The sequence below is a fragment of the Pygocentrus nattereri genome, chromosome 23, assembly GCF_015220715.1.
Source record: "Pygocentrus nattereri isolate fPygNat1 chromosome 23, fPygNat1.pri, whole genome shotgun sequence".
NCBI classification, from domain to species: Eukaryota; Metazoa; Chordata; class Actinopteri; order Characiformes; family Serrasalmidae; genus Pygocentrus; species Pygocentrus nattereri.
Window position 1 is genome coordinate 4,259,380 of NC_051233.1, and position 26,212 is coordinate 4,285,591.

At 41.2% G+C, this 26,212-nt stretch overlaps 1 protein-coding gene across 5 annotated transcripts in view; it reads right to left on the reverse strand.

The window, feature by feature from the left end:
• fubp3 (far upstream element (FUSE) binding protein 3) overlaps positions 1-26,212 on the reverse strand; it is a 50,078-nt gene that overhangs the window by 5,389 nt on the left and 18,477 nt on the right. For 3 of the 5 annotated variants that reach the window (XM_037533631.1, XM_017724317.2, XM_037533632.1), the window contains exons 2-15: positions 25,583-25,694; positions 16,207-16,240; positions 15,800-15,849; positions 13,994-14,065; positions 13,677-13,734; positions 12,583-12,745; positions 12,138-12,236; positions 11,894-11,998; positions 10,299-10,401; positions 8,781-8,881; positions 6,911-7,052; positions 3,638-3,798; positions 1,550-1,623; positions 817-902 (exon numbers count right to left, since the gene is read on the reverse strand). In XM_037533631.1, the coding sequence (XP_037389528.1) occupies positions 817-902; positions 1,550-1,623; positions 3,638-3,798; positions 6,911-7,052; positions 8,781-8,881; positions 10,299-10,401; positions 11,894-11,998; positions 12,138-12,236; positions 12,583-12,745; positions 13,677-13,734; positions 13,994-14,065; positions 15,800-15,849; positions 16,207-16,240; positions 25,583-25,694 (1,360 nt within the window). The remainder of the gene's footprint in view (positions 1-816; positions 903-1,549; positions 1,624-3,637; positions 3,799-6,910; positions 7,053-8,780; positions 8,882-10,298; positions 10,402-11,893; positions 11,999-12,137; positions 12,237-12,582; positions 12,746-13,676; positions 13,735-13,993; positions 14,066-15,799; positions 15,850-16,206; positions 16,241-25,582; positions 25,695-26,212) is intronic. The other 2 variants (XM_017724318.2, XM_017724316.2) reach the window with 1 other exon arrangement.

Here is a 26,212-nt window from a genome sequence, read left to right on the forward strand (position 1 = left end):
AAATAAATAAGTGACTGATTATTTTCATGATTAATCAATTAGAGAACTAAAAAAAAACAAAAAAAAAAAAAAAACTATAAAACTTAGATGATGCAACAAACCAATTATGCACATCTGTTCAAGATTAAGTAAATTGGAGAAAGTTTATATGGTGTCAAAGTTAACAGTAATAATAGGAGTTGAAACACGCAGACGCTGGATGATATATACACACACACACACACACACACACACACACACACACACACACACCCTGACAGTGTGTAAAGGTCAGCTGGTGAGTCAAATATATCGCTGTTGTTGGAACAAAACCTTGCATCTCCAAAATGGTAACTTTACAGGAGAAGGAAAAAACCTACTCTACTTTTAATGAAAGTCAATGGAACCAGAATTTCTTCCAAGTCATTCTGGGTCGTTTCTTTCGCTCCATTCATCATGAAATTCCACAAAAAGTAAAAGGGAAATGGACATTTTCAAATTATGTCAAAAACTGAAAAATGACAAAAACGGAGATACGAGTTCTTTTTTTCTCCTCCGACAGCAACAATGTTGAAAATAAATAAGTAAAAATAAATAAATAAACAAATAAATGAAACCTGACCGATCACAGTTCCCGATATTTCTGTGCATGACCCAACAGATGCAAATTATTCTGGTCGAGGCTGCTGGTTGTTCAACGGTCATTACTGACTCATTTTTGCATTTTATGCACGGAAAATGGCCAAACTGAAGTTTAGGGCCATATACTTTCACTACTGTATGCTGTCCATATTATCCAGCTCGAGTGAGATCAGACAGCACTGGGTGAGTACTCACTGGGGTCCTGCTGGCCCTGAGGCTGCCATGTCTGGTATGTAGCACCCCATCCTCCAGTCATGAATGTCTGCGGTCCACTGGCAGACCAAAAAACAAAAAAACAGAAACAAGAATTAGTAGAACGCCGACAGAACTGCCACGAAACCTCAACAGACAACCCAACACACATCACTGGGAGAGGGGGAACCAAAGGGAATACTGAGGATGGGCAAAAGGGAAAAAAATATAGCCCTGTTGTCAGAAGAAAACCTCTCTTCTCCAAAATGATAACATTACAGAAGTTGGAAAAAAAACGACTATTTTTAATGCAAGTCAATGGAACCAGACGTCCACCCCCCCTTTTCAGAGGTTTAGGAACACACCGGAGGACTCCAGAGCAAAATTTAAGTGTAGTGGTGGGCAGATTGGGCAAAAATTTGTCACAGTGCAATTAAGATTTATAACAGTTTGGGGACACATCCCGGCATATTTACACATCTTTTTCCTACTAAAACCACTTTTGCTGCTCTACTAAATAGGTTTCATAGATTAACAGTGGCTTACTATTAATACTTAACAACTGAAGTAAATCTAGAAAGTTTTTTATAGGGCAAAATAGCAAAAACATAGCCGAAAATTGCATTCTACCCCATATGAGACGAAGGGGAGTGTGTTTACGCACACAGCGGCTTCTCTGAGCCCAGCAGAAATAAAGCTAAATATTAATACTACAGAAAATTACAGAAACACTCACTTCTGGTGCGGGGTAGCTGGTCCTTGGGTGAAAGGACTGAGGCTGAAACTGCTGCTGCCCCCCAACCCTGAGGCCTGCACGAAGAAGACGGGGCAGAGTCAATGAACAAAGGTCGAAAGGTCACACAGGTCCTCACGCACTCCATTAAGCACTGCTGATTGATTGGTAGTGGGCAGGATAAACTCCTCTCTTTTACTAATGGTGCGAGTGCACCCCAAAACAAAAAGCGTTGGGGGATGTATTAAGACCACCTACTAGAGAGCCAAAAGCAGAGTTTACAAACTGATCTTTTAAGCATGGAATGTACATAAACTTTGTTAAAAACAGTGTTATGTACATAACCATAATAAATATACTGTTAATAAAACTCACCTCGATTCAAATCAATCACCATTTTTTAGGTCTACAAACAACGAAATTCAAATTTCCCCATAATTCAATTAAATTATTTTGGTGCAGTTCAGAATTATTTACATTTTTTTAAAATAAAACATTTTCTGGCCTAAAAAAAAAACTGACTAATTAATTCAATGAAAATGAGCTGAATTAAAATGTATTTAATCACAATTAATTCTTAATTAATTTCCAAAATAATGCAGCTCAATCACCACCTTGTGGGATTAAACTGATGCATTTTTAAACTGTAAAATATTGCCAACGTTTTTCTTCATCTCAAAAGGCATCAAGCCGTTCAGAAAAGAAAAACCCACATCCTCAGTCTGGCAAGTTTTCACTTTCATTCTGCTACGTGAATTAGGCCGATTCTAACGATGACTTTCACCAAGCTTTAACAATCCAATCTCAAGCGAAACCCCAGCAGCAGAAAAGCTCATCTCTACCAAGAAAAGTCTCAGAAGAGTCCGTTCCAATTTCATGTCTTCAAGTCAGCAGCACTGGTGCGCATCCATGTCAGTCAGTTATATTTTTCTTCGATTTCTGGAACCTTGTTCTACATACATAATGGCCCCTGTAGCTTAAGCTGATGTTTCAAACAGACCAAAGAAAAGTAACAACACTGAAGACAAACTCTCTCAACTGATCAGCTGCTCATGATGAGAGTAAAGAAACTGGTGTGCATCTTAATTGTGTAAACATGCATTGTTATTTTGTGGCTATTCAACTTGCAGCACCTTTAATATTATTTAAGGATGGAAAAAATAGCACTAAAATATTCGCAGAAGGCAAAAAAAATTATACACCGATCAGACGCAACGTTCTGACCACCTCCTCATTTCTACGCTCACTGTCCAGTTTATCAGCTCCACTTACTGTATAGCTGCACTCTGTAGTTCTACAGTTACAGACTGTAGTCCATCTGTTTCTCTGATACTCTGTTACCCTGTTCTTCAGTGGTCAGGACCCCCATGGACCCACGCACTGCAGTAACACTGGCATGGTGGTGGTGTGTTGTGCTGGTCTGAGGGGATCAGACAAAGCAGTGCTGCTGGACTGAGAATAGTCCACCAACCAAAAATATCCAGCCAACAGTGTCCTGTGGGCAGCGCCCTGTGACCACTGATGAAGGACTAGAGGACGACCAACACAAACTGTGCAGCAGCAGATGAGCTGTCGTCTCTGACTTTACATCTACAAGGTGGACCGACGAGGTAGGAGTGTCTAATAGAGTGGACAGTGAGTGGACACAGCACTGGACGCAGCACTGGACGCAGCACTGCTGTGTCAGATGCACTTGTACCAGCACAACACACACTAACACACCACCACCAGTGTTGCTGCAGTGCTGAGAAAGATCCACCACCCAAACAGTACCTGCACTGTGAGGGTCCATGGGGGTCCTGACCACTGAAGAACAGGGTAACAGAGTATCAGAGAAACAGATGGACTACAGTCTGTAACTGTAGAACTACAGAGTCCAGCTATACGGTAAGTGGAGCTGATAAAATGGACAGTGAGTGTAGAAACGAGGAGGTGGTCAGACATGCCTGACCGGTGTATATCGTCTATCTGTATTCCACTACTGCGTAAACATTTCTCTCAATCACGTATTTTTTACACGTCCATTTCCAAATGCCATCACATGCAAACACAAGTGAAGTCTGTGTTCCAGTATGAATCCACGATTCGTACCCCGATCTTCTCGTCGATCAGCTGTCTGGCCATTTCGATCTGCTGCGGGGTGCCTCTGATGGAGAAGATGCGCACATTGGGGTCAGTGTTGGGAGGAGGATTCCTCTGCAGCTCCACATGAGCTCCAGACTGCTGGTTGATGTTCTTAATGGTCTCTCCGCCTGAGAAAAACACAAATGTGTGACAACAGTAAGTACTAGGGCCACTTAATGTACCTAGGAGAGGTATTTGTCATCCTTTTCGCTCATTATATTAGTAATCAAGTAATCTATGGTTTATTTCTATTTATTTATTTAACATATAATAATATATACTATTATAAAAATATAATATATTATATAATATATTTTAAGTGCCAAACCTAAAACCAAAATGAAAAGCAAAATATGCATCTCTTCTCAAAACACTTCACTGGAAAAAGTTTAGATTGTGTTGAAACATGCAGCTGCTGCTGCTCTCACCGGATGAAAAACTGGAGTTTAAGTTCATATTCACCCTATGTTTAAAAATATTTGTTATGAATCATCGTCAAAAACCTTCTCGATCTGTTTGTATTAATATTTTTACTACTCATTTTTCATTACTTATATTTAATTACTTATATTTCATTACTTATATACATTAATTATAGCTCACTAAAACAAGGAGAAACTCCACTGAAAGTGCAGGTTCTGTACTTCAAATTGATAACGTTTGGATTTGCTGACGTTGTGTGAAATCCTGTTCTGCACATCGAGCAGAACGTTTGATTTTCAAATGCTACCAAACCTCCTTGGCCGCTTTGCCCCTTTCTTTTGATACTCTAGATCAGGGGTCGTCAACCCAAATGCTCTGTCTTTTCAACCAAAATCTACCCACTTTGGGAGCCACAAATCTTCTGTCTATTTTACCATCTTGGCTGTAAATATGCCTCAGTATCTGCTGACGTACTAATACAGTCTAAAAAATATTTTAAAAATGCAGACTGCTGTAAACTTTACCTCAACTGTAGTAGCTTCTCTCACATCTCCGGCAGGAAACTTTTCCACGAGAGTTTCTTGTAAACATTCGACATTTTACGAGGCTGAAGTCACTTCATTTGCCAGCTTCACTGAAGTTTTTCCGTTCCACCTTAAATGAATGTAACTGCTGCACCATTTAAGGTGGAACGGTCAAATAAGCCCATTCGTCTTTAAATAATCGGTGTGTTGCCGACCCTGATCTAGATGAACAGTAAGAGACCATCCCTGCAGAAACCATGAAAGGGGTCCTCACAGCCAGCATTTTGACTTGATTTGCTGCTATTCCAACAGTTTAAATGCGTTTCCAATGACCAGCACAGGGAAGCAAAGGGCCAAACAGTGTTTTTAAATAACGTTTTTAATAAATATAAACGTTATTTTCCCTGATCAAAATTCACTTCTGGCTCTTTTTCTCTCCACTTCAGCCAAACGTAGCACATTGTAACAATTTTCAGAGGCCAAAATTTTGGCGCATTCCCACTTAAAGCTTCTGGGCTGCCAAACGCTTTTCATTTATTACCCTTTTAACACACAACAATCAGACAAAGGCTGACAATTTGTTTTCACAGAAGGTGAGACAACAAAGTAACAATAACAGACGGACATATCAGTGGTCAAGGAAGAAGTGCCCCCTCGGCAGCACAGGCGATGGACAAAATTAGCGTATCCGTCCGTCAATCCAGGCTTTTCTTCACCTTATGAAGGGAAAGGCTGAAGGCAGGGCTTTGTCTCATGGTCCCCTGCTCAGTGACAATGTCTTTAAAAAGCTTCCTGTGGGTGTATGTGTGAAAGGGGTGGGGGGTGGGGGGGGGTGTAGGGATGTCCCCAAAATCAATTACACGTTTGTTCACTTCAGGGTGACGCTCGCTTGACCCAACCCGACCCCAAACTGAAAACAGTGCTCAATGAGTGCCCGCCCACCTCGGACTCCTCGCCAAGGCCGATGGACTAGGCATGGGCCATTAAGCTATTGTCAAACAAATTTAACTTCTGCAATAATGAAGCCATTATGAGCTCTCCAGGCACAACAGTGAAATGAATGAAGACACTGACCGCTCAGTTCATGGACTAGGTCTGGTCCTGGCCAACTCACTGGGCCTTATATGGGACGGGTTTAGTTATGGGAAATGAAAGAGAGGGGGCTCTTAAATAGCGTGAGAGTTCTGCTGGTGGTCTTAAATACTGAGTGAAAAGACGCTCAGGCCAAGCACTTGGTCTAAACAATGAGCGTCTCAGACTTGAGAGTTTAACAACTTGGGAAGCCAACAACTTGAATGCAACAGATCGGTCGGGAAAGCTGTGTCTGTGCACGACAGACAGCAGCAAAACTGAAATTTATTTCGGGTGGGCAATATTTTATATTTATATTTAATTTTTTATATTAGTTGTAAAAGAGGTGGGCTATAAGGTAAAAAGTACAATACTGCAATACTTCAAGACGTTTTCATGATGAGTATATATTTCTCAGAAAATTTGGGTTTTTAATCGTTGTATTAAACAAATGGTCAACAAAAAAAATAAAAAATAAAAGCAGATTTTGAATCATTTAAAATCAAATGACTTTGGCTAAATATTCAACACTGAACAGTGAAGCTCATTTAGGCTTAATCCAATCTTTTTCTCCAGATGTGACGTGTGTGTGTGTGTGTGTGTGTGTGTGTGTGTGTGTGCGCGAACAGATAAACACACTGAATCCGTCATTTTCAATTTCGATTTGAGACGCTTTCATATGTGGAACTGAAATCCCATCCGTATCCGATCTGCGACTCCATCTGAACAGCCAGATCGGAATTCATACGGTTTTAAAGTCAATCCAACTCCACATTCATCAAGTTTTTATGCTGCTAGGACCTCAAACATTTAGGCTGATGATGCTTCATTAAAAAAAAAAAAAATCAGAAGGCACTTTTCGCAACCACCCCACGTTCGGTGAAATTGAGAGGAGCACCCGAACGCAGCCGTAAGACAGCGCGGCTGCAGCGGAAAATAAATAAAATTAAAAGAATCTGAGCACAAGAACCAAAGAAGTGACCGCTCCCTTTTCACGGCAAACTCGAACACATTCCGGCTGACGAGCCCAGCAGGTTTAGAAGCTCATCTGTTCAGACTGATGTCGCACAGAAATCACACTCCACAGATATTTTAGATATGAACAGCCAAACAAGTAAAACGGATTTGGTGAGGAAATCCGATTTGGGCCATTTTCACCGGCTCGGCGAACAGCCTTAGAGAGCATTTCACGCATTTTAAGAAAAGGTGCAGAAAACGGTACCTTTGCCAATCACAAGGCCACACTTGTCTGCTGGTATCGTGTATGTCACTTCCTGAAGTCCACCTGGAGCCCCCATGTTCCAGTCTCCTCTGCCTCTTCCCCGGCCCCTGGATCCTAATGCACCCCCAAAACCGTCACGCTCCTGAGGGGACACAACAGACCACCGCAATGAGCAACGTTTTACCTGAAGCTTGAAGGCAGTTTCCACCAAACAATGATGATCAAGAAACAGTGAGGGTTTCCCCACAAGGGCCCACATGATCTAACAATGACGCTTTTAAAGAGCTACAAATCTGAATAAATCGCCAATACAGGCAGATACACGATCAGGAACGAGAAACTCCAACGGCGTTTAGTTAAACTCCACTGGTAACCCTAGGAGGTGGAGTAATAATCACCAGTGATTCTTATTCTAGTCCTGTGAGAAGCGGCAATATATTTCACAGTATCTGCAGTAAATCTTGCTGACTGAGCTTCAGCAAAGATCCCGGCTGATGAAACAAACCATAGAAATAACTTCAGGTTATTTTAATCCTGTGCAAACTGCCACTTCGCCAAGTACTGCGTTACATCCTGTGGAAAAGACGTTTACAGTTTTTCGTAAGTATGGATTCGCTTAAAGAAGCATTTCCTTGTATTCTCAGTGGATTAAACCAAGCTGATGTGTATTATCCAACCTCAGTACACGAGTCCCTGGTTCAGTGTACAACTAAACATTAAACCTGTTTGATTTTATAAATAAACTTCACTGATCCCAAAGGAAAATTTCGGCGTTTCAGTAGCAAGACAATTCCACATAAACGGACATATTCCATGCAGGAAAAAAATAGAAAAGAAAACAGAGTAGAAGAGTAGAATAAAAGAGAGACAATACTTATTGTATTTACATGATAGCAGGCACTGAGTGGCATGAGGTAAACTAAACGCACAATAACCATAACTAGAAGTTACAGTAATATTACAGTGTAAAGTGCATGGTGACTAAGTGTCATTAGAGTAGCAGGTTATGATGATATACTCCTATAATATCACAGTGAGCATTAACAGGAGGTGATAGTGATGTGGTTCAGCTCAGGTCAGACAGTAGGAGATCAGTACCGTCTCTGCAGTAAGGAGACTCGCTGTAGAGCCTTATAGCAGTGGGTAAGAAAGATCTTACATCGTTTATGGGTCAACATGGACTGTTGCTACCTGCCAAGGTATGGATGTAAAACTTACTTAAATATTAGTTCACTGTTTGTGAACAGCCAAACGTGTTGCATATCGCTGCTGTCGGAAGAAAACCTTGTATCTCCAAAATAGTAACTTTACAGGAGAAGGAAAAAACCTACTTTACTTTCAATGCAAGTCAATGGAACCAGAATTTTTCCCATGTCATTTTGGGTCATTTCTTTTAGGGCATTCATCATAAAATTTACAAACCATGTAAAGAGTAACAGACACTTTCAAAGTAGGTCAAAAACTGAAAAATGCCAAAAATGGAGATACAAGGTTTTCTTCCGACAGCAACGATACGTAGCTTTTTTGGTATGAGAGCAATGCATAAATCAAATGGCCCCTCAAATCCCGGTCATTGATACCCATATTTATCATCATATTCATATGCATTACAGTCATCCTGTGGGAATTACATTATTCCCCCTCTACCCGTAAAACTAATCCTGTCCGAAGAGCAGCTAGATCAGCCAAGCCAGATTTTAAATTGCAAGCAAGTAAAAAGCATGATGACCATCTATTTAGGTTGGTGAAGCATATGAGAGACAAGCTAATGAGTGACTAATCCAATTTCATATAAAATGAGTAATTTCAATGTCTTTCTGCTGGACTTGGTAGAGAAAATCCATCACTTGTGACTTGCGGAGTGCTGTACCTGTGCTGTGTGAACCAGCTCGTTGATGAGGTGAACTGCATGCTGACATCTGTCCGGCTGGCCCATCACCTGAGCAATCCGGTCTGGACTGATTCCATCATCTGGAACACGACAGCAAAACAAAGGCACGCACATAAATGATCATGTACACCAGCAGACACCTCCACTAGAGGTGTAAGACAATGGGCCCGATCCCATTTCACCCCTACTACTCAGCCCTTAGCCCTGTTTTTCTGCACTCAGCTCAGTAGGGTGACCCAGATTTTGTTGAGACAGAGGGGTAGGGCGAAGTTTTAGGGTTACATGGCCCTCCAAACAGAGGTTATGAGAAAAAAAAGAGAGAAAAAAAAAAAAAAAAAAAAAAAAAAAAGACGACGACCTGCAAGATGGCCTCAAATGTGATATTTCTTCATAACAAGCATAAAATAAATAAATAAATAAATAATAAAAAATTTGCTAATAACATGCAAATGTCTCAGTAGCTAAGCTAACTAACTTTCCCATTCCACCTTAAACAGTCCAGCAGTTCTGACGCCAGAATGCAACTGCTGCACCATTTAAGGCGGAATGGGAAGATCTGAACAAGACACTGATGAGTAACCGGCTTTAGTGGCGATGCAAGCTTCTGTTCTGACAGCGACGATGTGCCTTGTTAAGTGTTTTCTATTAATATGCAATCTCGGTCATAAATGAACCCTGACCAATTGTCTTTCCTCACAGCTTAAGTGACTGGCATGTTTCCACCAAAGTTCTTAAGCACACTCAAATGTTCATATGACTTTTTTTTATTTCTACAGAGTTAAATCATTAAGATTTAAACAGCAGGGGTGATCTGAAGAATGATGCTTCTCTAAAAGCTCCCTCACCCAAAGCTACTCCATAAAACAGTCATGAATACAGAGTCTGATGCATTGCTTTATAACTGCTTTGACGCAAGTGTGTCATAACATTTAATTTCTTTAAATAAATTCATGTTGGAGGGGTACATGCAGTGTTGTGGAGCAAAACAGCCCTCAAACAAAGTTTACCACCGTTTTACCACCATTCCCTACAAAAACTCGGAAGACAAAACTGTGGCACCTTTTCTTTTTCTTATACATGTAAAAAAAATATAGATAATCTCCTTAGTATCTATATTTGCAGCCGTGCTGCAGCTATTCAGAGGGGAATGCACCAACACGGCAATTACCAAAAGGACCGGCGACTCCCTGTTGAGACACAAGCGTGCATAAAATAACTCGCTGCGTTATTAATCTCTCCTAAACCCGTCAACACTTCAGTGGCATCTCCTTTAAAGACTTAAGGGATTTGGATGACATAACCCTGTCCTTACACGCCCTCAGTTCATTGAGATTCGGCTGTCTGTACTTGCACTTCCGCACATCACAGCAGAGCACCACACCTTCTGAAGGTAATTAAGCCTGAAAGAAGAGGAGTTCTGGTGGGATACGGCCTCAAAACCTTCACTCAGATCACACCACCAGAGCAGTGAGACCGGAGCTCATATGCCACACTGACCTGGTTTGAACTGGATCCTCACACCAGCATCGTTCTGGATCTTCTTAATCATCTCACCGTTTCTGCCAATGACGATGCCCACAGCAAACCTTGGCACAGCCACCTGTTCAGAGACATGTTTCATCAAAATAAGCTTCCACACGAACCAGACGGGACATTTTTTCCGCAGTCAGGCACTTAAAAGGCTTGGAATAATTTTCATATTCCTATTTAGTGAACAGCGATCGATATGTATTGATGTGGTGATGTACAAACGTCCAAAAAAGTAGTTTGGCCGAGGGCCGTGCAGTATACTATCTATTGGTATGAGGCTACAGTGTACAAAGGAGTCCTCTTGAGCCTTTGAGGGGCCGGTATTCCCAAAGAGGAACGTTTCAGATCGGAGTGGTTTTTGAAGGTTGCACAACAGAATTTGGAGATTTGTATTTGATACGACTTTGTACAAGAGAACACATGAAGAGTACAGGGGGTTTCAAAGTTCCGCGAGGCATCTAGGAACCAATCACAATCCAACTGTAAGAGGGGGTCAGAGTTTCTGACTGGCTTCCCTTCAGTCTGAGAGGAGCTGAGACCCCTGAGCAGAACGTTCTGCGTTCTCCATGTCAATCAGAGTGAATCCGTCAGAACTGAGCAGTGGGATTTCCATCAGCAGTGAAGCTCCAGCAGCTCAGAGCGTTCGGCGCTGGTTCCACAGCACTGGATGATCTCCGAAATCCCACTGAAAGAGTCGCGAGAGCAGCGACGCCGACACGCTCAGTCAAATTCACCCCATACCTGATCATGTTAACATTGTCCGTACAGCTGGAGGAAGTTCATATTGAGTAAAATTACAGAAACTTTATGCTCCTTAAACTATTTACAGTTTACACTGCACTGATCTGCAACACCTCAAGTGACGTGAAATAAACCATTTTGAAATCGGATTAACCTTGTTGATGTTTTTCACACTGTAATAAGTTAGTCCCACTTTTTTGCTCCTGGCCAATAATTCGGTGACAAGTGATTACCATTCTGTTCTGAATCAGTTCACAGGCTCGCTCAGAGAGAAATAAAGCGCGTCCGCCAATAAAAGAACCCTAGTGCATGTTTTAAATTGTGAAAGAAAACACGGCAGCGCACAGAAAGAGTCAATTTCACACGGAAACCAGATGAAATGTTTTTGTCAGCAAAGGGGATGTGCACGCAGCGCGATTCCTCCGGCGGCAGATTTAAACGAGCAGCTTTTTTCTGGAAGTGAGTGAGGGAATCTGAAGGAACACCGCTCAAAATGCTCCAAACACGTTCATTTAAAATCACTTACATTGTGTGAACATTTCATGATGAGCGGATCAATAGCAATGGACTTGAAGCGTCTGCAGCTCCATACAAACTGCAGCACTCTTAGCAACTTCAAGGTGAAATATTGCTCTGACACCAGAAGCATCAACATGACGATGAATGATTCTTTAAATAAAGGGCAACAAACAATGTTGGCTCAAAAATAGTGCAGGGCAGCCTTTAACCAAGCCAAACAGGTTCACCGCTGTGTTCTTATGCTTCAACGCACAGGGCAAATCACAATAGTCAGCAACGTGCTGTGGTGTGTATGCGCTTACATCCAAACTGCTTCCTCCCAGCCTGGAGCCGAAGTCTCCTCTGCCAGTCCTGAAGTCTCCCTGGTCCTTTTCCCGGATGATCTCCACTACCAATTCTCGTGCTTGCTGCGGGAGACACAACACACAAAGCTCAGCTGTCTTAAAGCCACAGAAAAGCAAATTAAGAAAGTCTCCCGTCTGCAGTTAAACAACCAACTGGCCCTGAAGGGGTGATGAGTCTCCAGTGCATTTTAAAAACACTCACCTGCACTTTAAAGGGATCCCCAGTGATTCTCAAAGGCTTGTCCGCACCGGTGGGCATTGGGCCGTCCTGAATCATGATCATCTTCACTCCTGTCCTCTCCTGAAGCCCAAAGAGGAGGTAAGAGGGAGTGAAGCAGGGCTGGTTATCCAGTTTGCATATCAATACTGTTATATGAAAACCTCCATTTGTTTGATTCTTATTCTATTTTTAAACACATACATACATTTTTAAACAAGTTTTTACATTGTATGAATATTTCATGATATTATATATTCACTGAGACAATGGTCCCGGTCTAAAAATCACTTGGAATAAAATTCTTACACATAAATAACGTTATTGTACACGATACGTTCTTTTTTTCTGTAAAGTCACCATTTAAGAGAGGGAAGGTTTCTCATGACAGCGACGATATAAATCTGAATATAAGCGTCAAAACACCAACCTGAAGTTGTTTTATAGTGTCGCCTCCTTTCCCAATGACCAGGCCCACTTTGCTGGCCGGGATCAGGATCTCTTGGATGGCGCTGTTGCTGTCCATCTCGTTGTGGTAGCCAGGGCCGTTCCGACACCGGTCCACGATCTGACCGAGGAGGCGCTTCGCCTGCCTGATGGGCACAATGAACAGTGGGGTCAGAACCGGGGGCGGCATTGAAGAGAAGACTCACATGGAAAAGGGGAATTGCTATCAAACTGCACAGTGTTAAAGCTAAACAACGTGAATATGTCTCAATTTCAAGATCAAAGCATGGTAAACATTAAAAAAAGGTTAAAAAATAAATGTAAAAATTAAAAAAGAAGAAGAAACATTAAATGAAAGTGTTAAAATTGAGTGTTTGTGTGTCTCGGTAGTTCACCAAGTAATCAAACTGCGGATATTACTGTGATATTATATTAAACTGCACTGCTAAAATTTAAAAAAAATGGGACAGGTTGTTGCTATTTTGAGCGCAGTCATATTTAGTGATGAAGCTGAATGTTTTAAATACTGATACTGGCTGCAGTCGTGGGCTGGAGGTTAGGGAACTGGCCCTGTGACCGGAAGGTTGCAGGTTCAACCTCCAGCACCGACAGTCCATGATGGAGGTGTCCTTGAGCAAGACACCTAACCCCCAACTGCTCCCCGGGCGCCGTGGATAGGGCTGCCCACCGCTCCGGGCAAGTGTGCTCACTGCCCTCTAGAGTGTGTGTGTATGTGGTGTTTCACTTCACGGATGGTTTAAATGTGGGAGGTGGAATTTCCCCATTTGTGGGATTTAAAAAACACACTTAAAATGTTCAAATGATTATCAATTACTATAAAACTGCTACAATAAAAAGCTACCTAGCATAATTACAGAGGTTGGCCTTTCAAAGAAAAGGTTGTAAGCGCTGCTACGGTCACTTTTCTTTATATTTATTATTTTTTTAAAGAACATCAGTGAGCTTGAATGCTTTCAAACAGAGCAAAATGCGCGCACACACACACACACACACACACACACACACACACACACACACACACACACAGCAGAATGCCTTAAAACAAGGAGAGCTTACTCAATGTTCTCTGGACTCCCAGTCAAGGTGCAAGGCCGGTCAATCATACTGCCACTGTCTATAGGAGCAACACACAAAACACAGTTTACGACAAAACGTACCACAAACAGATACAGTCAAAACACATTGGGGAGAAATAAATAAATAAACAAAAACAAACAAAAGCAAAAGGAGAAAATGAAAAAGTCACGCCAGGGAAATAACTTTGCATCTCAGTTCTAAGCAACGTGAGTGGTGTGATTATTCTGCATGTGATTTAAATAAATGAGACATGATCTCTGGGGAAGGGCAGAGGAAAAATCTACGAGTGTACCCACCAGCAGCAATCTGGATCTTACAGCCCGATTCCAACTGGATTCTAGTGATCTGCTCACCACCTCTGCCAATTACTGGAAAAAAAGAACAGAAGTCAAGAACAAAAATAAAAAACAAGGGCAGTGATTTTACTTTTTTTTTAAAGGAAAATTCCACAGATGCTCCAAAATTCCTGCATAATTCAATGGTTGAGAGGTCAGTCATTTAGAGCTGTTCGCTATAGAGAAACACTGACGTCTGTATAGTAGGTGACAGAAGCCAGGGGCCGGAAATACAGCTATTTAATATTCATCCACAATCAATACTGAACCTACACGTTTTCGGAGTCACATTTACACCGATCAGGCGTAACATCATGACCACCTCCTCGTTTCTACGCTCACTGTCCACTTTATCAGCTCCACTTACTGTATAGCTGCTCTCTGTAGTTCTACAGTTACAGACTGTAGTCCATCTGTTTCTCTGATACTCTGTTACCCTGTTCTTCAGTGGGCAGGACCCCCATGGACCCTCACAGAGGAGGTGCTATTTGGGTGGTGGATCCTTCTCAGTAACACTGACGTGGTGGTGGTGTGTTAGTGTGTGTTGCGCTGGTCTGAGTGGATCAGAGACAGCAGTGCTGCTGGAGTTTTTAAACACCTCAGTGTCGCTGCTGGACTGAGAACAGTCCACCAACCAAACATATCCAGCCAACAGTGTCCTGTGACCACTGATGAAGGACTAGAGGATGACCAATACAAACTGTGCAGCAGCAGATGAGCTGTCGTCTCTGACTTTACATCTACAAGGTGGACCAACGAGGTAGGAGTGTCTAATAGAGTGGACAGTGAGTGGACACAATGGTGTGTCTGACCCACTTGTACTGTAATTTTGCAGCACCAAAAGGTTCATTTACATTTGCTATTCTGAGAAGCTTTTCATTCCTGAGTGGAACCAGAGTTCTGCAATTTGATTGGTTCCTCAGCGGAGCAGAGGCCAGAGGTCTGCAGCTGGACCGTTCTCGGTAAATCTGAAAACAGGACCTTTTCTTTGAGGACTGTTTTGTCTTGCAACATGCTGCATGTACTTCTCTGCCAGTATCTCAGACAACAGGGGCCGCACTGTAAGCCTTTCATGTAACGTTTGTTGTCTGATGGAGCTTTTAAAGGCATTAAACTCTTTAGACGTCTGGTTACTATAATTCCCCACTGTGAATAGCTCTGACTGTTTCTCGAGAATGAAGCATTTCACTTCCACTCTGGATCTCACTTACAACTTATAGACTAAATGATGCGGAAATTAAGAAAGAAAGAAAGAAAGAAAGAAAGAAAGAAAGAAAAAAAAAAAAAAAGACTTCCCCTTTTTAAAAGAAGAAGCATACAAATGCTTTAACCATGACAAAAATCAACACATGCTGCGTCACATGGACCCAAAATACAAGTTAAAATGCATGAAAGTTATTCAGCGCAATACACAATAATTCTACAGAGCAATGCAGGTCATTAACAGTGGGCTAAGCTTGTTAAGCAAAAGTCAGAGACATTTCACAAACTAACTGCATGCATTGCTACACAACTCAACTGATGTGTGGAGTTCTAGACCCAAAATCCAAGTAATTTACAAGTTTTTTACACTCAGCCAATCGGATTTCAGAAGTTCTCTTATTTCAAAATCCAAAAGTCTACTAAAGAAACCGGCTTCACCGTTTATTATTATTCAGAAAATAACATGGTGAAAAACTCACTGGTTAAACGTATGGAATTCACTCCAATTACATTCCTCAACAAAAACGTCTGCGTTTTTAAAACGCCTGCCCACCCGATACTTACTGAAGCCCACCATCTTGTCAGGCACTTTGAAGTCTTCTGTTATTATAGCCCTGGACATAAACAACAACAACATTTGTAGTGCAATACAGTTTAGAAAGTGTTTAGTAAGTACAGTAAACACTCAAGAACATAAACCATTTATAAAGGCCTTTAGGTGACACAGACAGACACACACACAGACACACAGACACGTAAACATCAAACGTCAAAAGCTGATTCTGGAAAAACTAACATGGTAACGTTCCACACAGGCACCACATCACACTGTGACTGATACTGATCATGATGGCGCATGCCGAAATGAATTTATAGTGGGTATTAAAACCAATTTATTTATGTAAATGCAACAATTTAAATGTAATTGTAATTTATATATAGCATATGACTGGATAAGGGTTGTGACTCACCTTGGATGTACCATTGCCCCAAGCTGGGTGCCTACTTTAAAAATAAATAAAAAGGGGAGGGAAGGAAAATAACATCATTAAATTATTGTATTCTAGTTATTGTACAGTACAATAAATGAACACAACCGTACAGAGCCTACTGTCTGAGAGAGAGAGAGAGAGAGAGAGAGAGAGAGAGAGAGAGAGAGAGAGGGAAAGAGTGTAAGAGAAGAGAAAGACAAGCAAAGCTGGGCTGAAAGTCATTTGATTTCTTCACTAAAACATGATACAGCGACGGTGACGAGAGGAGACAGCCGAGAACTGCGTTTCCGCTTGTGGGCCAATTCACCCCACAGCAGAGAACCAACGTACTGAGAGGCTGTAATAAACCACAGCACTGAGGACGACGGGACACTGAAATTCCCAAACACTGCCCGAGTGTTTCAGCGCTGCCCACTGCCCGTGTGTCTGGACAGCGCTGAAACTCACGCAGCGCTACTTTAGAACGAGCTCAAGTACTTTTGATGTTTCAAGCTTTATTTAAGTGCTACCATTTCTACAAGAACATACAGGGCCAGTCCCATTTCAGCCCTCGGCCCCACCACCCAGCCCTCGGCCCCACCACCCAGCCCTCGGCCCTTCGCTTTGCACGTTCACGTCTAGGGTCGGGTGTCCCTGCTTATGTGGGGATAGAGGGGTGGGGTGAAGTGTTGGGGCTACATGACCCTCCAAACGGAGGTTTTTCAGAGACACTACAAACTCTTATAAGAGAAAAACAAAAACCGGCAAGACGGCCGAACAAGAGGCCAAAGAAACCCACAGATGTGAGAATTTCTCCATTAAAACAATGACTGTACTCACTGTATTATCTGTTTCAGTGTTTTCTGGTCCTTTTCTTTGTAACAAGCGTTAAAAAAAAATTAAATAAATTTAAAAATAGGCTAATGTCTCGGGAGCTAGCTGGCCAACTTTCCTGTTCCACCTTAAATAGTCCAGCAGTTCTGAAGCCTGAAGTGCCAGAATGTAACTGTGGCACCATTTCAGGTGGGGAGGGGGTGAAACAGAACAAAAACAAGAAGCTTGTAAATATCTGACTTCAGCTTCATATCACCAAAGAACTGGCGATATAAATACTAATAAATAACTGCCCCTCTCTGAAATCATGATTCCCTCAATGTAACTAAAGCCCAGCAGTGAGGAGCTGAATTTTACCCTTCTCTCCCATCACCGGGTCACCTACTGAGCCGGGACTGGGCCATAATCGCTGCTGTAGGAACAAAACCTTGCACCTCCAAAACGGCGACTTTATAGGAGAAGGAAAAAACCTACTTCACTTTTAATGGAAGTCAATGGAACCAGAGTTCTTCCTCAAGGACGTTGGGCTGTTTCTTTTGGTCCGTTCATCATGAATTTTACACACAATGTAAAGGGCAACAAATTATGTCAAAAACCGGAAAACGAAGAAATGGAGATGTTTTGGGGTTTTGTTCTGACAAGTGATGCACATGTAAGCAGAAGCAGCCTAAATTCTGATCATTAGGAACCTTCCCCAAGAAAATGAAGTGTAATGAGCTGGCTTAGTGTGAGCCTGCTTATTTTAAACTGCAACACATGCGTGTTTTTACACGACGTAAAGACCAACAGGCGTTCTCAAATATCAGAAACTAAAAAAAAGGCAAAAATGGAGATTCGAGATTTTTGTTCAGGCAGCAGTGAAACATGAAATGACTGGAGGAAACCATAAATCAAGCCACCTCTCGTGTGTGTGTGAGTGAGTGATGGTAGGAATGCATGTTTTATTATATTTTAATTTTTATTTTATTTACTACACGTTCACGTCTGTCTGATGCTGCGCACCGTCAGCTCCTGACACCAAAACCAAATTCCTTGTGTGTGTAAGCAAACCTGGCCAACAAAGCTTGATTCTGATTTTGAAATAATTGAACTAAAAAAAAATAAAAAATTAATTAAAAAAAAAGGTAAAAATCTCCGCATTAAACATTACACTTCATTCTAATTTGAGTTTTTCGGATGAGTTTTAAATCATAGGATCATCGCACGATCAGATCATAGGAACAAACCTGTCCACCAATATAAAGCCTGTTACTTCTTGGCAGGAGCTCCTCTGCAAAGTTCGTGAGCTCCTTCAAAGCCGTTCCCCTTGTTCCAACTACTCACTGTCCAGACCACATATGTTGTAAGCGCAAGACGGGACAGGGGGGCTACAGTACTGTGCAGACATTAGAGACCACCCTTTATATCATTTCCAGCCCAAATGACAATCACTTTTTCCACAACATATTTCTTGGGAGTTTTGAAGATGCAAGCAGTAGAGGTCGTAAAGGTGGATGACTTCAAATATCTTGGGTCAACCTTCCAGAGCAATGGACAGTGTAGAAAAGAGGTGAGGAAGAGGGTGCAGGCAGGATGGAGTGGGTGGAGACGGGTGTCAGGGCTGATGTGTGACAGAAGGACAGCAGCAAGAGTGAAAGGGAAGGTCTACAAGATAGTAGTGCGTCCTGCTATGATGTTTGGTTTGGAGACTGTGGCTCTGTCTAAAAGACAGGAGGCTGAGCTGGAGGTGGCGGAGATGAAGATGCTGAGATTTTCGTTGGGAGTGACCAGGATGGACAAGATTAGAAATGAGCAGATCAGAGGGACAGTGAAGGTGGAGCAGTTTGGAGATAAAGCCAGAGAGGCCAGGTTGAGATGGTTTGGACATGTGTTGAGGAGGAATAGTGGATATATTGGGCAAAGAATGTTGGAGATGGAGCTGCCGGGTAGAAGGAGAAGAGGTAGACCTCAGAGAAGGTTTATGGATGTAGTGAAGGTGGACATGGAGATGGTTGGTGTGAAAGTAGAGGAGGCAGTGGATAGGGCAAGATGGAGGCAGATGATCCGCTGTGGCGACCCCTAAAGGGAGCAGCCGAAAGAAGAAGAAGAAGATATATTTTGATATGACAACCCAGCTGCATTAGGAAGAAGAAAGTCAAAGATAAATAAATGAGGGTGCACAAGTTCTGAATGCGTTTAGGATTATCTGGATCGTGTGAGACTAAACCAGTTCCTTTGAGAAACCGGGTCTCCTGAGAAGACTAGCAGCATTTTTAGCTGCTGAACATGCCTGTGTTTGTCCTGGTGCTGAGAAGAAGTGAATAAGTCGCTTGTGGTTTGACAGGAAACTGAATAAACGAGGGGTGGTTTGTGACTTTTGCACAGAGCTGCACTTCAGAGGTTCTAGGGCCATTTTCACACGTGCATGTGTTACACCAGCTGGCGTGAACACGAGTCATGTGTTTGATAAAAACCGCTCATTTCTGAAGTCGGTCTGACCCTCGGCTCTCGCCGGAAAGGCTCAAACACAGGGAGATATCCTGGGCTTTCCTACAGTTGCTCCTGCCACACCTTCCGGCGTCAAATACACACGGTTTCCTTTTCAGACGTTCACGCAACGTGGCTTGAACTGTGGCCAAATACAGAACCAAATACTGGACCATTTCTCCCAACTTCATTTATTTTGAATATGACGCCTCTGTAAAACGACCCTGGGTGCCGCTAGGCCCAAAACGTACTTTACGCAACGACGCAGACGGGGTTTCAATCCGCAACACGCGCACGCAACAGCAAGGGGCGCTATGACGACAGCCAAGCCTGACCGGGAGGTCTCGCACGGCCAGCGTGCCTCTCAACTGGGTACAGTTGTACATATCGTACAGCATCGCATTTCCATCCCAATAGAAGAGGTCAAGCAGCTCGTTCTGCTCCACCGTCCACGTTTAGCTGCTGGAACAACACTAGATGCCTCTCAAATCTGCCCTCTATCGCCCCCTTCAGTACTGCGTTGCCATTTGCACCCTGCAACCTGCAATGTGTTTAATGCCAATTGAGCCCAGTTATGTCCCCATCTCACAATGCGACTAAATTACAAAGTATTTTTATTTATTTATTTAAACTGTGTTTTTTTTTTTTTTGCACAATTTGGCTAATAATAAAATTCAATAATACAACTGTGGTACAATCATCATATACAGTCATGGTCTTCCTACACTGCGAGCCACTGGCCCCGATATGTCGATCTACGGCCTCCGTGCTCCAGCGCCAATATCTCGTGTGAATACCTGCCCGCACAGTTTGGGATCAGCCCCACAGAATCCAGCTGCACAATGCAAATCGTTTCATTTAACATTTATTTTATTTATTTAAAGAAGCCTTCTGTGAAGCTGTGCTTCACTTTACACCACATGTTCTGAGGTTTAACCCTTAAATCCCTAGAATTATTTGGTATTTTGGGTCAATTAAAACTGCAATTATAAAATATTCCCAGTCACATGCCGTGTGTTATTCTCAGGAGACCCTGGGATGCACAGACATGCCTCTGTTTGACATGTAAACGCTAACAAATTTGATATCTTTATAAATTTGGGTCATTCTCGATCAAAAATGTACCTCGTGCCTGATAACTTTATTTATTCATTTTTTGCATAGAGGTCTTCAAATAAGTTTCACCTCAGACACCTTTTCAGAAAGTGTTCGTCTGGAGTGTCTGAGCTGAAGGTGCAGTAACTCCGACGGCGATTTATGTTGGTTATCATGCGCAAAAATGAACAATTAACATAAGCAGCCGTGTATTTTATTGATTTTCTGTCCTCTTGGTTTCAGGCTCGGTGCTAAAACGGATACACTCGGAAAAAAGGCTTTATTTTTAATTTAATATCAGATATTTTTAATACTCAATACTGAATAATCAGTGTAAACTGAAAAGACAGCTTAATATTATTAATTTTAAAAGATCATATTTTTATCAGTTAAAAATGTAAACAAGTTGACGAGCAAAGCGGCTCTTCTAAATCTGGCCTTTATGGGGAGTTCGCACAGTTAGACTCCCAGTACCCAGCGCTTTAATTAGGTTAAGACAGGTAAACAAACAGATTACAAAAGGTGGGTTAAAGGTCCCTCTCTAACCAGCATGAACGCTTTCTTTATCCTTTCTGTGGAGCAGGTAAAATCTCTTCATATCACGGTACCAGAAAAGGGTACTTTGGTATATCACAACAGACCTACAACACGATTCATTCTGAGGTCTGCCGACGTTACGTAACAGACGCGGCGCGGCAGCCACACTTGTGCACGCTTCCCAAGATCATGAAATCATCTAACCATCGCTTTCGCCGAGCACGCAGAGACGCGTTTAACCCACATCTAACTTTGACCTCTTACTCTCCAGGGTATGTTTTGGTTTGTCCATCTGAATTTGACCAAATCGTAAGGCAAATTATTCAGTAACTGCAAGAACTGAATGTAAAAAAAATTTTTTTTTGTAAAAGCTCCTCAAATGAACAGAACGTGCGTTTTATGATCTCCACATATCACTATAGGCTTACAATTCACTGCTGAACTATAAAAGTGATGTTTCCAGAGCAGATCACTGAAGAGACGCCGTCTGTTTATAGTTTAGAGCCCAGATTTTGGGAAAAACGGGTCGACTTTCAGTAGAGAGAGAGAGAGAGAAAAAACAAAACCACACCTGTCCACACCTGTCGACCCACCGGTGGTTCCAAACCGCTCTTCATAAATTTCATATTCCATAAGCTCCATTCAGAAGCTGGGCGTCGTGTGAGGCTGTAGCTCTTCTCTCCAGTCTAATAGACGGTGATGTCATTTTAAACCCTTATAATAAAAGAAGCTGAACTTTGTTTTTCTACTGAAAGTCGACCCGTTTTTCCCCAAATCTGGGCTCTAAACTATAAACAGACGGCGTCTCTTCAGTGATCTGCTCTGGAAACATCATATACACACACACACACACACACACACATATATATATATACACACACACACATATACACACACACACACACATATATATATATATATATATATACACACACACACACATATACACACACATATATATACATACATATATATATATATATATATATATATATATATATATATATATATATATATATATATATATATATATATATACACACACACACACACACACACACACACACATATACACATACATACATATACATATATATATATATATATATATATATATATACACACACACACACACACACACATATACACATACATACATATATATATATATATATATATATATATATATATATACACACACACACACACACACACACACATATACACATACATACATATACATATATATATATATATATATATATATATATATATATATATATATACACATACATATACATATATATATATATATATATATATATATATATATATATATATACACACACACACACACATATACACATACATACATATACATATATATATATATATATATATATACATATATATATATATATATATATATATATACACACACACACACACACACATACACACACACATTATATATATATATATATATATATATATATATATATATATATATATATATATATATATATGTGTGTGTATATATATATATATATATATATATATATATATATATATATATATGTGTGTGTGTGTGTGTGTGTGTGTGTGTGTGTGTGTGTGTGTGTGTGTGTGTGTGTGTGTGTGTATATATATATATATATATATATATATATATATATATATATATATATATATATATATATATATATATAGAGAGAGAGAGAGAGAGAGAGAGAGAGAGAGAGAGAGAGAGTATTTAATTAAATTAAGATTCATTTTTAATTTGATTTTCTATTTTTACTACATTTTATATACAAAGCAACGGTTTTGTAGATTTGTTTATGTCTATAATAGTTGTGTACATCGATATCGTATGGGAGAGAAATTTTCCTAATATTGCTTGTATTTTTCTTTAAAGCTCCTTAAACTCTGCAGTGAAAATAACACACAACTATATACACACACCTATATAAACCAAATCCAGAAGCTTAAAATAGTTTTAATACAGGGAGGCAATGGCCCAATTTCTTCAAAGTCACAGAAAAAAAAAAGTTGGAAGTAGCAGTGAAATGATGTATATTGGTGAATATAAATTTCTTTCTGCTGGTGCACAAATATGATCAAAATCCAGTTTCAGAGACGGTGCAAAAGTCATATTTCTACAAATTACAAAAAAAAAAAAAAAAAAATCTTTAAGTGAGCTGCTGAATATAAGCAGTGAAGTTACTACACTTCATTTTCTCAATACTCAATTTCTTAGTTTCTGCTTACGTGCACTTCACATCACTGCTGTCGGAACAAAACCTCATATGTCCATTTTCCTCGTTTTTCAGTTGTCGGCTTAAATTGAAAGCACCCGTTTACCTTACATTGTGTGTAAATTTAATAATGAATGGACTGAAAGAAAAGGGTAAAAATGAAAAACGTCTGGTTCCATCAACTTCCATTAAAAGTAAAGTATGTTATTCCTTCTGTAAAGTTACCATTTTCAAGATACGGCAGCATATACAACAGATCAAGGACACAATTTACATCCGTGCTAAATATTCAAATCTTTAGACACAAGGCTGGTACAACATCAGCAGACCCAATTAAAAATTAGCCCGTTTTATTTTAATATGTTGTTAAATGCTGCTGTCGGGAGAAAACCTTGCATCTCCAATTTTTGACATTTTTCAGTTTTTGACCACTGAAAAATGCCTGTTGCTCTTTACATTGTATGTAAATTTCATGACGAATAGACTGAAGGAAATGACCCAAAATGACTCGGAGAAAATTCTGGTTCCATTGATTTCCATTAAAAGTAAAGAAGGTTTTTTCCTTCTCCTGTAAAGTTACAATATCGGAGGTACGATGTTTTCCTCTGACAACAGCGATCTGCTTCATAGGAGCTCTTTACGCAGAGGACACTTTCAGATTAGCTGTCCTTTGGCATCCACCTGTATTTTCTGTGTGCTTTAACAGGACTGCAAATAAAGGAGCGTATGCATGGTTTCAGAATGGATTACGAAGCTCGCTGTGCAGCTCAAATAAACCCCTCTCACTTCCTGAAACTGCTCCACTCAGCTGTAGAACGTGAGGGTTTTGGTTGCGTTTTAACGCTTCTCGTTTTCCACGCAGCAGCTTCAAGGACAGAAACCTTGTCCTCCTTACAATGACATGGACTCTGCTGTGGCCTAACACTTAATGTACTTTGTGCTCTAAGGTGTAATCCCCCCTGAAATAACACAGCAAGCTGAAGAGCTCTGCCTTTTGCACAGAGCACACCACACATATCTACACCCACACGTGCACCACCGAGTCCTACATGCAAAGACCAAGTGCAGGGTGACCAGGAAAACACCAAGACGCCTCTCTGCACCCTGCTGAGAACACCAAGTCCCCCCCAAGTTAAAGAGGGCATGGTGAATTTTACTGTTTTCAGCTGCGAGACTACATCCTCCACAAGCTCAGTGAGTATAGATCAACGTATTTCACCACCATGACGTGCATTTAGACGTAAGCCTAGTCCAAATTACATTATAGAGAGACTTTAATCCTCAGCACTGAGTACATTTATACTGTTAATCTACGTTTATACAACAGTTAGTTCCGGCCACACAAGCTGATTGGTTGAGAAGCGCTCTAACCGAGCTGTTATTTTGCCATAACATCACAAACACTGCATCTCCCCGGCTGAGATGCTGTTGCTAAGCAACGGCTTTGACAGCTGTAGGAGACGCTCAAGCGATTTAAACGTTTTTACTTCTTACTTTGCCACGAACAGAAAATGAACACTTAAGATCACGTTTGACCGACAGCCGATTTGGTCCGATTCCGAAGACGAGACGACACCAAATTCCCAAACTGTCGTCACCACCGAGCAGCTTTTCAGTCACAGCTGTGACAAGAACAGCTGAACAACCTGGAATCAGCCAGAAATGTGATGACGGTTTGGGAATTTAGTGTCTGGCTTGAGGTTTGGCCCCTGAACGCAGCGCGCCAGACCGCCAGTAAGTTGTGGCTGTGATGTCACAACACCTGGAGGTTTGGTTGACTGAGTGGTCCAAGTCCTCTACAGCCGTTCAGAAGCTGTGCTATTAGGCTCAAGTTCCACTCTTAAAACAACTTAAAATACTCTTAAGACATCGTTTTTTGATAAAGCAGCAGGCCGTCATTTAAAAATAATTAATTAAATAAATAAATCAAATCAATCAAATCAATCAATCAAACCCCACAACCACTGCAGCTTTGGCCATCTGATAACTGCACTCATAACTGCAGATTCTTTGAAAAACAAAGCTAAAATATTAATTTCATGCATTTATTTTTGTCGACTTTATTTTTCCAGTTCATTCTTAAATATCAATTTTTTTGTCAAAGTCAGAATAAAAAAAAAACAGACATCATGCATCATAAAAATGCCTTCAGGTATTCTGACTATATCTTTTGCCATTTCACGGCTTACCTCCTTCATCTAGGGAGCGTTTCTGACCTCCGTAGCCGTAGAGGGAAGGGTCAACAACAGGAGAGGAGTGGTTCAGATGAGTCATCTGGTCTCCCCCCATTTTAGCTGCAATCTGAGGGACATCAAACAGAAGAGGCAGAGAGAAAGAGCTGAGTGCAATACGAATCGAGCTACATGAAACACACGGGAAACACACTGAGGCAGCAGAATGACCACAATACTACACAACGGCACGTTCAGACCAAAGCAGGGTTAACCTGCATTCGGACCTGGAAACACCGGCTTGTCTAAGGAAACTGCTAAAAATGTTCATTAAGGCAATGAAAACTTTCAAACTGTCGTCTCTCCTGCCACTGAGTGTGTTCACATGCACTTAATAACCCAATCATAGTCGGATTTCTGCACTTATCCCATTATTCAACCGGTCATGTAAACACCGTACTCCGATCTAGAAATCCGATACGGAGGCTGGATTTTAGCGCAGTAGTCAGATTCCTCAGTGAACGTGGGCTCTTACTCTGATTTCTTTCGGACTTCTCAGTCTGAGCACGTGCAAAAACGGACTGGAAACGAGTGAGCGGTGAATCCGTGAGACGGAGCAACACACTTTTGGAGCGACGCTGAACCAAA